This window comes from Charadrius vociferus, unplaced genomic scaffold (assembly GCF_000708025.1).
Source record: "Charadrius vociferus isolate BGI_N301 unplaced genomic scaffold, ASM70802v2 scaffold773, whole genome shotgun sequence".
In the NCBI taxonomy this organism is placed as follows: domain Eukaryota; kingdom Metazoa; phylum Chordata; class Aves; order Charadriiformes; family Charadriidae; genus Charadrius; species Charadrius vociferus.
Window position 1 is genome coordinate 128824 of NW_009647799.1, and position 13489 is coordinate 142312.

At 48.6% G+C, this 13489-nt stretch overlaps 1 protein-coding gene across 1 annotated transcript in view; it reads left to right on the plus strand.

The window, feature by feature from the left end:
• The window catches only part of MXRA7 (matrix-remodelling associated 7), a 22364-nt gene extending 10243 nt beyond the window's left edge, over positions 1 to 12121 (plus strand). Inside the window, exon 5 of the mRNA XM_009882411.1 lies at positions 11811 to 12121. Within this exon, the coding sequence (XP_009880713.1) occupies positions 11811 to 11925 (115 nt within the window). The 3' untranslated portion in view covers positions 11926 to 12121. The remainder of the gene's footprint in view (positions 1 to 11810) is intronic.
• Positions 12122 to 13489: the final 1368 nt, after the last annotated feature.

A 13489-nucleotide genomic window follows, 5' to 3' on the forward strand; every position in this document is an offset into this window, starting at 1 on the left:
TCTTTCCCTCCTCGTAACAGATTAATGAGTCCGCTCCCCTCTGCCTCCATCTCGCCTTCCATGAGTGCTCCGGAAATGTGGGGGCTCTCACGTTCAGATGCTCACCTCTTCCAACTTGGATGCCTGGAGCTGGACATCCCATGACCACTTCTCTTTACTGATTTGGAAAATGAGGGCTGCTGAGTGAGTGGGCGGTTAGTCCTGAGGTGTGTTGCCAAAGCTGAGACTGGCTTAGTCTTTGCTTTTAGCTCTACCAGCCCTCCGCTTTTCCCATGGGCAAGTTCCCGTGTGAAGCAACTTGTAAGCAACGTGCCAAAGACGCACGTGCATCCCCCAAACCCCCTTGAGACTACTTGTTGTGTTGATCAATAGTCCCCAAGTCTTAATTTAGGGATCCCTAATTTTGGAGGTGAAATAATTGAAAGAATTACTTGCATTTTTCAGGAAGAGCTACAGGACTTCAGACAGAAGAGGACAGGCACGCAGTAGATTGGGTTATTTAACCAAAACCCCACTTCTGCTCTAAGCTGCATTGCTCCAGAAGTTGTGGTTGTCTTGCCTGGTATTCACTTGAGTCTTGTGGCTTCGAACTGGTGCTAAATCTGGAGTAAAAGGGGAAGGAATGTGACCTTTACTGAGTGATGCAACTTCCTGCTTCTGGTTACTTCAATCTTAAAAAACAGAGGGACAGCTCAGTGAGGGAAGACGACAGTAAATCTAGTTGGCAAATACATCTGCTCAGGTGGTAGCCATGCTTGATCACACCTGCTGGGTCACCAGTACTTCAAGAATGGAAGCACATAGCATTTGCTCCCCTGGGGGGAGAAAAATAGTCTGGGCAGGAAGGGGAAGAGTGCGGGGGAAGGATGCAGCCCTTAGTCAAGCCAGCACAGCGTATTTCCCAGATCCTTCTCTTCTGCACCTGAGGCTTTTGGCCATCTATTGCCAACTGTAGCTGCAATGGTGCAAAGCACTAGTTTGGAAATAGGACTCGTAGCGGTGCAGCTCGCCCCGTTCAGACAGGGCTGAGTTGTGTAGGCAGGAGACACAGCCCCCACCGGCTGACTGTTGGGTGTTGCTGTCCTGGCTGGGCACCCTGTGCAGGTGAGGGAGGAAGAGGAGGAGCTCCCCAGTGTGCCTTCAGGGCCTGGCTTGCGTGGATGGATTGAAGTGGTCTCTGCCAGCTGCTTTTCAAACCTCTCTTGAGGTGGAAAGAGGTTAGTGGATGTTTTTTGCAATTAGAAAGGAGTATGATCAGGACTCTGTTGAGCGTTGACAGCTGCAACAAGGCTCCACTCATAGTAAAAGATAACCATCAGGAGAAATTGCTCCCTTGGGTCTCTGCTTTCAGTTCTCTCTTTCCATGAGGCAGAGCAGGTCCCGGCCAAGTCTTGGTTGGCCTCGGTGATGCTGAGGGGTTGAGCTGTCTGTGCTCTGTCCTTGCCACTTTTTGCTAGGTGTGTTGGCTGGAGAAAGGAGAGCAGATCCCATCTGACGGTCTGTGGAAAGGTCTCTCCTCTCTGTCTCCTCTCTTGTTTCTGGGATTTAGGAAGAGGTGAGGGTAGAGAGCCAGAAGCTGCCCCATGGGGCCTCAGCTAGGGCACCCTTGCAGACCCCTTGAGCAGGGTCCAAGTGAACGGCACCAAACTGCGCAGACACACTCTGCTGTTTGTAGGGGCACTCGCAGATGGAGCAGGTCATCCCCCAGACCACAGTCCAGTCTCCGTAAGACTGAGGAGACGGTAGGGATGGCTGCCCAGTTTCCTTGGCTAATGGGTGTAGTTCCCGTAGCCAGGTGACCCGTTCTAGGAGCATATTCTCCTCCTGCCTCTCAATCCTCTCCGCTCATCTCCTGGCCAGACATGGATGGGTTGAGGAGACACTGCTTGAATCTAGACTAGATTTAAGCCTAGGGCTCAGCTGCAAGTTGGAATTCATGCATGGGGCTGTAAAAGTCACGCTCAGTCCTTTTCTTGGTGGTAATTTAGCAATGGAAACCTGTTTCCTGCCCAGCTGGGTTCAGAGCACCTCTTGGTGCAGTGAATAAAACTGGGCTTGGACCCTGGATCAAGGCAGGGTGCCCTGGATGGACACTGGCTCTAGGGAACAGCAGAGAGGAGAGACCTTTCCCTGTTCTGCCAGACATCCCAAATCAAAGTGGGGATGCAGCTGTGGCTTGCGGGAGAGCCGTGCTGAAGGAGACAGTGCTCGTGATGACAACTCCGGAGCACGCAAGGGCAGGAAGCAGCTGCAGGGGTTTAATGACTGTGTTGACAGACCTTGACCTATTTCGAACATCTCCACTACTGGCCCTCCAAAAACAAGTGGGTGGACTGGGCTGGGGGTGGTTGCATTTCAGGAGAGCTCTCCATCGGCATCTGTCCCTGTCTACCCCTCCGCATTGTCATCACATAGCCCTGGCTTGCTTGCTTGCTCCCCCTCTGTTATAGCGTGGCATCTGGGCCTCTTTCTCCTCCCTTCTCTTTTGCTAACCTTCACCCCCAACCCAACGGCTTTGCTGTCCCGTCCTGTCCAGCATGGTGCTTCTTTTGGATAAGGGAAGCTGGTAAGTTTGGGCTTGCTTTGGGGGTTTATTATTTGTTTGCTTTTCATCTTCTGCAGCACGATAGTCATCCTGGGCTGAGGGAGGAGGAGGAGCAGCAAGGAACGGCAAAGCCTGGGGCCATGGGACTCTTCAGGTCAGGCTGGCCACTGCTTCACTGTGGTCACCAGCCACGGGGATGGCACCAACCGTAGGCAAGGCTGCTTTCAGCCACAAAACACCCAGCGCATGAGGCACGTTTCCTTCCCACCCGCCTCTTGCTAGAAAAGGGGCACTGTGCATTTGGGGGTCCCTGCTGAGCTCCCCCTGCTCTGATGTTCCCTCTGTAGGAACCAGACTCCGCTTGTAAGAGGAGGGAGTCTCCTGGTGGCCCAGTGCTGTTCCCTGCCTCCGCCATATCTCTGGGGAAAATGTCCTCTGACCTACGAGATATTAGCAGACTTGAGCTCTGGCCCTATTTATAGAGCATCTGATTTGAGTCATGAGTCCCCAGCAGCTTTAAAAACCGAGTGACTCAGGATGCCTCCCTCAGAAACCCAAGGAAGGGGAGGCCAGGAAGCTCCTTCCCCGTCTCCTCCTCTCCGGTCCCAGAGAGGAAACTTTTGCAAGCTCCCCCATAGCCCTCTCAGGGTGTGAGCCTCTCACCCTGCCCTGGCATGAGGTTCCAGACCAGACTGCGACTCTGCTTGAGCTCCCAGGTTTTTTCTGTTGGCTCAGGTCCTGAATTGTCCTAGCTTGTGGCTGCTTCTCCGTGTCTCCCTCACCCAACGCTCACAACTTGTCTTCATCTGCTTCCGCTTAATCCTGTGCGGCATGGGCAGCTTGCCGTTCTCTATCTGCTCACCCTCTGGGAGCCTGGCTCTGCATCTCCTGCGGCTCCCCTGCGGCCGGGGCGGACCGAGGGCTGCGGGAAATCAAGGCACCACACCAGGCCGGCTGGAAACTGGTAGACAGCGAGCTGGAGCGCAAACACTGAGCGATGGAGGAAAGCGTGAGCTGGCCCAGCCACAGCTTTCCCCACTGCTGCGGCGTTGGCTGAGGAGGGGGTCAGGAGTTTTGCAAGGGGGTAGGCACACGACTGAAGGAGGTGACCGTGGCCGCTCGGCTGAGCTGGCCGGGAGCTTGAGCCACCTTCCTGGCTGTGCTTTGGCCTTTTCGGCTGTTGCTACTGTGGCTGGGAAATGCGGGAAACTTCTGCCTTGAAACAGTGGTGGACAAGGTCCGCTTGGGGGTCCTCGACCCCACCAACTCCTTGCTGGCTCCCATCCCAAAGGCAATGGGAACTTGTGCTCCCTGGTCACGCAGGCTCTGGCAGCCTCGACTCCTGGTGTTCCTGAGGAGCAGTAGGTATTTCCTGAGGTTGTGTGCACCTTTCAGCTTTTCTGTCCCACTGGAAGAATTTTGGATTTGTGTTGACAGAAGCTCCCTTTGGTACCTTTTAACTGTCCATTCTTCTCTCTTCTAAGCACTGACTGTCTCTCTCTGTTCTGTATTTAAGTCTTCTCTCTTTCTGTTTTACCTGTTGGCTGAAGCAACTGGCCCACACTTTTGGGACCACAGGAAAAACTTAGATTTAGTATGTTATTCCTTGTATTCTTCCTGCAATACCCCAATACTGGACAAGACTGGGCTATGGTCACTACCAGAAATGAGACAGCAGCCGTCCCCATAGTAGAGAACTGGGAAGCAGCGGTGATGGGACCATCCCCAGCAGTGAGATCAGAGGGAAGATCTGGGGAGACCTTGACCACCCATTGCCAGGTCTTCCCAGCACCCAGGGCCTTTCTTCACTGCCCTTGATGCTCAAGGGTCAATCCTAGCCTGTCTGGATTGAAAAAAGTCTGGACCCAGATTATATCTGCCCTCCTGCCAGGATTTCAGACCAGAGGACTGATGTTCCCGAGAAGCTGAGCACCTGTGCCCTCTGCCAGGGGAAGGAGCTGGGAATGGTTCACACTTCAGAAAATCAGCTTTCTGAGTGAAACGATTCCTGAAAAGGGCACAAGCAATTGCCAGAGGTGATTACAACAAGATGCTCTGGGATCCCCGTGGAATGGGTCAGGAATCCTTTGGAAAGCTATAGTCTATGGATGCGCTACAGGATTTCCTGACATCCTGCTGAGCATTTTGCACACGTGAGGGACAAACACATATGGGAATGCCACCAGCCCACACCATTTGTCAGTGCTGGGATGCTGTCTGCTCTCAAAGGCAAGAAACCTGTACCCTTGTGCTGATGCCACGACTGAGTTGGAGTGAGAGAAAATGCCTCGGAGGCCACCAGAAGGACATTCAGTTTCTCCTGAAGCATGGTCTTTTGACGCCATCACTACCTGAACCTCCCTCATAAGCCAGGACCTGCCCTTGACTGAGCTCCTTGTTCCCCAGCTGTTCCTCGCACAGAGCCGTGTCCAGATAACAAATCGTAGGATTTACTGACTTGGCCTTCAGCTGGGGCCAGAACAGAGATATTTGGATAATTTGTATCTGAAGAGAGGATACGGACTTCCAGCAAAGGACGACTCTAACCTGGTTTGACTGATGTGCTGCTAGGGGAAGGCATGCCAGTCAGGCTGAGCTCATCGTCCAAGGCGAATGGAGAGGAGGGAAGAGCCAAGGATAAGCAGTGGCTTAAAGCTTTCGGCCTCCACCCCAAGCTAATTAAGTCTCTCAGGTTCCATGGCAGCAACGTCAGAGTTTCTCAGCCTGGGGGGGTTATATGGCCCTAATGTCCCCAGTGACAGACTGTCTCATGCTCTTTAGTCTAATCCCCCTCACAGCTTGATCCACGAGCAGTAAGGGGTATCCCTGTTGTGCAGATGGGGAACTCACGGCTCTGACAGACACCCGTTATTAAGTTCATGCTTGGTTTAAGATCTTCTCACACCAGCTGTCGGCCTGGCCCTGTCCTGGAGGTGAGTGGCCCCGTGAGAGGCTGCAACCAAACCCCATCCACCTTCCCTGACACCCTCCATCCCTCACCGCCCCAACTGTGGCATGCTGGAGGGGACCTCTCCTTCTGGGCCCCCGTGGCAACGAGCTTATGCCCTCACGCGTGAAATCTGATTACGCTTGCGTGACTTGAGCAGGATGATCCGATCCTCAGTGCTGCGAATCTTGCAGAGCGATTATCCACTCCGGAGAATTTCCTTTCTTTGTCCTAATGGGGCGGCTACTGAGCCTCCGCAGCGTTGTTTGAGTAACCCCGGTTCCACGTGATGCTTCAGCCTGTATCTCCCATCCGGGATCCGGGTCGCCAGCTGCACTGGTGAGGCTGCTGGAGAAGGCAACCTTTTGCAGAGGATCTGAGGAAGAGCTGAGGCTGTAACGTGCCTTTGTGCTGTGGCTGTCAGGAGCAGGGGACTTTCAAATGGGGCTCAGTGTTATGGGCAGTGAACCCTATTGAATTCCGGGGGAATTAGGCTGGGGTGCATCTGTGTGCATATGTAAGTGCCCAGGGAAGGGGTGTTGTAGCTTCCCTCTACCTTAGTGCAGGTCTCTGTGTCCATGGGCAGCTGCCCAGCCTACTGTCAGGTGTTTCCCATTGTGGGTGGTTGGGCCGCGAGAGATGCCGGGGCAGTAAGGGTGGAGTGTCCGAAAGGTTCAAGTTGAGAACAAGGGACCACGTTTTTTTAGCCCTGGCTCTGCTAACAGCCTGCTGCAAGACCTCAGGGAGTGCCTGGATGTCCCCACCCATAAAACACATCTTCCCTGGGACACGGGGAGAGCTTCCCATCAAAAGGAAGCTTCATGACCTGCAGAGCCTGTGGGGTTTTTTGCCTCTTTCACATCTGTAGGAAGATTGAGAAAGGTCGACCTGTTCAGGCACACTGCCCTGTGAAACCCATACTCGTTCCCGGTTCATCTGGCTGCAGGTTGGGAAGAGGAATCTGGGCTGGATAAGGGTGCCAGCAGCCCAGGGAGGCTTTGCACAGGACAGTGAGGCAGTGACCTGTGGAGCTGACGAAGGCTTCCAATTAGCTGGGTTTCTCCAGCTCTCATCAGTAGGTCAGAAGGGTTATAACTCAGATTGGTACCAGACGAAAGGATTTGCACTTCTGATTGGGTTTCGACTATCCTGCTGCAGTTGATGAAGCAAAGTGCCTCTTTCTTAGAGGTGTGAGGTTTGCAAACTGTGGCTCGTTCTGCCCTGAGGTGGGAAGTTGCCTTGTCTTCCCCCTGACATACACAGAGTTTTCCCCCCTGCTCGTTTGTGTGAATAATAATGAACCAACCTGAGGGGTGAAATGACTGAAATGATTTCTCTTCTCTCCCTGTTTCTCTTTGCAGAGCTGAAGACTATATGAAGTTGTCCCTAGCCTCCTCCTAAAGGCATCCCTTGGCATCTTTAAAGGCTTGAGAGAAATACCAAAACCAACCAAACACACCCATAAGAGAAATCCATAAACCCTCAAAACTTGGGATCCCCTCTTGGTCTGAAGTTGAGTTCTTAAAAAAATCCTGTGGTGTCAAGTTTGAGGAGATCCTGTTGTGTGGCTCCATGGAGTGGGGCAGGGCCCAAGCAGTGACTTCAGTTGTGTTTGGGGGGTTGGGATGAACCTTCCTCCCTCTCCCCCAAACAGAACCCAAATTGGACATTAAATATGCAGCAAGTCTATTAGTTGTGTTCATTACCATGTATTAGGCCTGCCATGAAATCTGTGTCATTCCTTTATTGGGGTGGGCGAACCACAGCTGTTATCCCAGACCCACCTGGACCTTCTACCAGGCTATCATGTTGTTTCTTCCTGGGGCCAAACTCCTCTTTATTGCTGGGGGTGGGAACTGCCTATGATTCCAAATGTTGTACAACGCTGCTTTATTCTGAGGGGTGGAGGGACAAAGTGGGGGTGCAGGTGAGGGATGGCAGATGGTAGCTGGACTGACTCAAATCTTGCTTCTGTAGATATTTTAGCAGAGAGCTGATTCTGTAGGTAGACAGAAGACTCGGGAAGCGGCAGAGACTGATAGTTTAGCTGTTCTGCTTGCGGTGGAGGTTTAGGAGGCCACACTTTAGCTGCTGTTAATATCTGGGTTTTCACAGTTCCCAAGAGGAGTGACCCAAGGAGGTAGTTATGGCACCAGGGGCTCCCTCTGGCTCAGGATGAGATAGTGGGGGTACTGGAAGAGACACCCTTCCCATCCCTCTGCCGGCTTGCTGTTCCAGTGCCCTCTTCTCTCGCTAGCCCTGCGGCTTGTCCACTGGAGCCAGAGCTCAGCACTGCTCCTCAGCTGTCACATAGAGAAGATAAATCCGGCTGGGCGGATATAACCTGCTTCGGACATAGCATAGCAGGTTCCAAATCAAACGGGGTTGGTTTGCGAGAGTGAGAAGAGGGTCTGAGTCCTCTAGCGATGTTGTAGAAACACCAGGCTGGGTGGGGATGTGTCCTTCAAAGTTTCTTTTTCACTGCCGGACAACTGCCTCTTGGCTGACGCTGCAAACATATCAGAAACCCAACAGGCTGCTTTTGGGTTTGGTTGTTTTGGGTTGGTTGGTTTTTGGGGTTTTTTTTGGTTTTTTTTTTCCTTTTTAATTCCTATGCAGACAATACTTGAAACCTTGTACACAGTTGTCCTTTCCAGCGCCTGGGGTTGGCAAATTCTTAATAAAAGGGCTCATTTAAGGAACAGCAGGAGGCTTCAGCTTTAGAAGAGGCTGGGCTGCCCCTTCCCAGCTGACAACTGCAAGCGTGTTCAGTGGTTTGCATATGAATTTAGGCACATCTGGACCCTCTGCTTCAACATCCTGCTGGTACAGCCGCTGTCTCCCTTCGGTGCTGGCCGGCTGACTCTGTGTCCCGAGCACCCAACTATGCAAAGAATGCCTTATATACCTTGTGTTTAAGTTACATGGCAATATGTACATCGAGCAAAGTCTATAGTTGAGTCCAGATTTTTTGCTTGTGGCAGCAAGTCAAACTATTTCTTCAACTCAAATGGCTGTCTGGGTATTTTTTACTTTTGTTTGTTTTGTTTGTTTGTTTTATATCTGATGGTGGCTCTTACACAAAGGACTGTAATTCTAGTGGCTTGAATCTGTAAAAATTGCCTTTGTTTGGTCCAATAAACCTTTGAATAGTTTATTTGGTTTGTGCTTGTTCTCCCTGCTACCAGCAGCTTGTAACTTCTTTCTCAAGAGATTTGTGTTGAAAATCTGGATTTTAGGTTAGAGGTACGTTCTGCCCTCCTATGCCTTTTACCCCATAAATGATTCCACTGGCTTCCTTAACAATAGAGTCAGACCAGTGGTGAAAGTCAGGAATTTTCCCTTATTTCTGCTGGAGCAACGCAGTGGTGCAGCAGGATCCTGGTCTCGTTTGGCTGCTGAGCAATTAGCAAGTTTCCCAATGCAGAGCTCTGCCCAGGACTTCAGCTGCTGTGAACACAGGCATGTAGCTGTTCCTCAAACGGAGATCTCCTTTAACATACCTATGGCTCACTGCCCCAAACCTCCAGTGAATTGTAAAACTCTTGGACTGAAATGTCTAAAAAGAGCCTAAGGGAGTTAAGTATGCAAATTCAATTGCCTATCAAGAAGAATTAGACTGCTTTGAAAATCCTTAATTAATCTATTTTGTCAGCAATAAGTAAAATCCTGTTTGACCTCATGAATCTGAGTAGTTTTGAGGACAGCACTTATGGGAAGAGAGAATTATTCTACTTGTGAATGGGGTAGGCTTGATCTGAAATCATCATCAAAAAAAACCCAACCTGGAGCACTACAAAGTTGTTTTGCAAGGTCGCGTTTGATAGGAGAAGATCCTTTTTGAAATCACTTTCATGTTTTTGATGCCTTACTCTTCCTTCCCAGGCTCTTTTCTCTCTTTATCTTTGTTTTGCTCTCCCTTTGTTGTAGATTATGTAGTACAGAAAAGTAACGGCAGTAACAGCTCTTTTTTTATTTCTGTTTTTCAAGTGCACAGTCATGATATTTAAAGTCGAGAGGAGAGCCAAAATGCATTGATGTTGTGCTTAGAAAAACGGAGTGAATGTTGTCTGTGATCTTGATTTTGGAGGTTTGGAGACAAGGAAATGCGCCTTTGGGGAGGTTTCAGCAGTGTTAATGTCTGTGAAATAACAAGCAAGGGATGCAGACCTGCGTGGAGCGCTCCTGGCTGGCATGCATTTCAGACATGTGAGGCAAAGCTGCGTATTGAATTTCTCCACACCAGACTGGAAATGTGCCCTCTGGTGCCCAGCGGTGATCTAAAATAAAATATTGATCACTAACGACTGTGCTTCCCTTCCTATCATCTGGAAAGGACAGTTGGATGCTATTCATGGGAGCACAAAAAAAATTATAGAGGAGACAGACAAATCCAGGCGCTTGACAGCCTGTGGCCAGAGCTTTCGTAACCCAAAGATCCCACATCATTATCAGGATATGTTTGGCCTTAGGACAACTGCAGTTTAATTGCAATAGAAAAGAATTGGCAAATGAGCTTTTTTTTTTTTTTTTTTTTTTGCCAGAATCTGCTTTTTTCCTTGCCCTGCCTGCTGCAATGGTGCTGAGAGGACAGCCTGTGTTCCCGCTTCTGCTGGGGCTTAGCCCAGGAGAGGGGAAAATGCAGAGCCCCACTCAGCAGGAGCTCAGCACGCGAAGGCTCCTCTGCTTCCTCCCGACTGTCTCCTGCCGTTGATCTTGTTCATGGTGTGGTTGTTTCTGATGCGTTGATGCTCTTCTCCCTTTTTTCGAGCAAAGATAGTGTCCTGGGTTTGCCTGTCTATAGGTATTTCTACCCCTCTGGTTACTGGAAGAGCTAATAGCTTGTCCACACAGGACTTGCAGGAAGACTACCCCAGATTAACTAATGGCATGCATTTAAATGGATTAATTACAGTGTATTAAAGTCCTATGCGGAAAGTTGGCTGTGATGGGGATAGAAGACTCTTGACAGGGTGACTGTGTGGAAGTAAAAGCCAGAGTCTGTCTTTCTAGCCCAGGGCAGGTCTAAAGATGCTAAACAAGCAGGAGGAGCTGGGATTGCAGCAGATCTGTGCTCTGAGCTGCTGCGCCGCTACTGAATTCTGGCCCCACAGGCACGTAGGGGCAAAACAAACCTTGAAGTAATAGAAACTGCTTCTCCCTTGTTACAGCCATAAAGCGCCACAACCTCTTTAGTTCTTTAAATCTCACACAGGAGAATCGGGGATGAGGTGTGCCAGGCAATGCTGCAATCCGGTCCCAGTCAGGTTAGAGGTCTGGCAATGAGAACAAACCAGCCCACAGCCAGCCCTGATTGGAGCCAAGGTGCACATTAATTTTGCCCTAAAAGAGGATTTTGCAGACATCAAAATCAGTTGCATCAGTTCATGAGCTACTTGTGAACAAATGACGCTCCTGTGCTGCCCACCCTTCTGTATCCCTGAGTGATGATCAGTAGGTGTTTGACCAAGATAAGCCCTCCTAGGAAGCGTCCTCAAATAAAGTCCTGTGATAGATAAAAAAAATCTTTGTGCTGCAGGACATACAAGAATGGTTAACTGCTTCAGGTTAGGGGCAAATCAGGATATCGTCTGTTATGAGGAGAAGGGAGTTAATCATCTACTATGGGACTTTCTAGGGATGGAAATCTGAGCTAGATGGTCTCCTGGTCAGCCTCTGCCCACACAGGGACCACCTTGTTGCTGGACTGGCTACATGAGTCCGTCTCACCATTTGACATTAGCAGATGAACTCTCAAATCAAAGCAAATTTCTGTCTGTGATCTTATCTTCCAGTGTCTGATCAAAGCCATGTCCACACTGGAAGGTAGTCTGGTCTCTAGTTTTAAGGTAGGGTATGTATTTAAAATTTAATAGCTATTCCTGAATTACTCTGTATCTACACACTCTCATTACAGAATGAATGGACACTGTCCTGATGAAACTTAATCCAGTTTCATTATGGAATCTGCTAAATTGGGACATGTTGGTCTTATGAAATTCCACATGTCAAATTATCTTGAAACTTTGAGCATAGGTAAGCCCTAAGGAACTCCAAAGCTAGTGTTAAAGAAGCCTGTTTTATCTCCTTATTTAAAGAACCGCAGAGAGTCGTGCAGGATGATCAGATAGATGGGAAGGTGGAGGAAGGAGAATCAAAGGCTATCTCTTTCTTATCTCACACGGGCAGATTTCCTGCAGCCAGTGAGGCTTGTAAAATGACCTGCGTTTGGCTTCGTGTTTCATTTGACCGTGGTGTTCTTGCCTAAAGCACCTTCTGGGGACTGGCTATTCCTACTTCTCCTTTTCTTCTTGACAGGGTTCAGAGAGAGCAGCTGGCTGCCATCTTCAGGCTCATGAAGGAAAAAAGTGACACATTTGGAGAGATGTCTGAAGGAGACATGAAGGAGCAGCTTAGACTGTATGATATATAACCTTGCAGCCAGTGGAGACTATGCCCGAAAGTCATCTTGACCCTTATTATGCAGGACACTGGAGGCTGTAGTGCTATAAATATGTTTTGGTAGTTATTTTGCAGTTCCAGTTTGTTTTGCAAACGCATATAGGCATGTAATACGTATTTCAAAAGACTTGAAATTTCTCACCCTTTTTATCATTTTTCCTTGAAGAGCTATCATGATATTTTCATCTCGTACAGAGATTTTTACCTCTTTCTGGCTGGGTGATATGTGTCAGTCACACAAAGCAGTTATACTCGCAATTTTTTTCTGGCCATGCTTTATAAAAATGAGCTTTCAAATCTAGTCTTAATCAGTTTGATATCTGAAGAAAGCCAAAGATGATAGATATAAAATGAATGAAAATAATAGAATCATAGAATAAGTCAGGTTGGAAGGGACCTAAGGAGGTCTGTAGTCCAATCTCCTGCTCAAAGCAGCATCAGTTATGAGACCAAGCCAGGTTACTCAGGGCTTTATCCTGTTGGGTCTTGAAAACCTCCAAAGATGGAGACTGCACAACCTCTCTTGGCAGAGAGGCTTCCAATCCTACAGTTAGAATACAAATAGCCAAAGGCAAGGCATTAGTGCTCCGATCAGAGGTGAGTTGCTGTGCTCGCCTCCTTGGAAGGAATCCTCCTTCACGCTGGCTTTTTGAAACAAATCCAAGTCGGTTCCGGCTGACCTCGCTGAGCTCATCTTCACGCCTGAGAAAACAGCAGCTAACTTCAACCTGGAAACACAAACATCTCTTCGCCTCCTGACACTGGTAAATGTAGTACAGAGAGGTGGCTGGCTTTTTTACAAGGATGATTGCGTCTAACTCAGATCCTGTTCTCCTAATATAAAACTGATGTGGAAAACTAGATACTTAGAAGATCTCTGAATTTATCAAGTATTTTGAACAGTCTTGGCCAGCCCTTGGTGGTTTGGTAAATAGAGTAAATCAATGAGCATTCCTAATTTTAACTGAATGTCTTCTGGTGTACTTATCCCTCCTATGAAATCCTGTTAAATACTTTATTAATCAGGAAGGATTTTCTCAGTTTTAATAACTGCTGACAAAGGGAGGCAACATTTTCTGACCCAGTTTTAGGGAATGATCTCTCAAACGATTAGGTTTGCTTTATTTTGTGTAATCCTTTTGAGTCTGGGAAACCAAGTATCTTATTACCTGGTCACTGTTTCCCAATACAATATATTCTATAACACCGTGCTATTTGACTTTTCAGAATCATTTTATTTCTAATTGTTTTCATTTCGGTGAAGGCATATTTATGACCAGATCAAGCTGGTTTTACTACCCATCATGACTTAATCTAAATTTGATGTCTGAAAATTACTGTGTCTTATTCAACGTGAAAGAATTAAGTGGAAAAACGAGTCTCATGATGTGAAACATCATGCTAGCTTGCTGTGTCCCTAGGCCACAATTTCCTTTGGGAGAAATGTAGAAAATTTGTATATGGGAATTCTCCCTAGTTCAAAACCAAAAGCAGGGTTTTTTCCGAAGCTCTTCTTGAAAGCAAGCAAAGGAAAT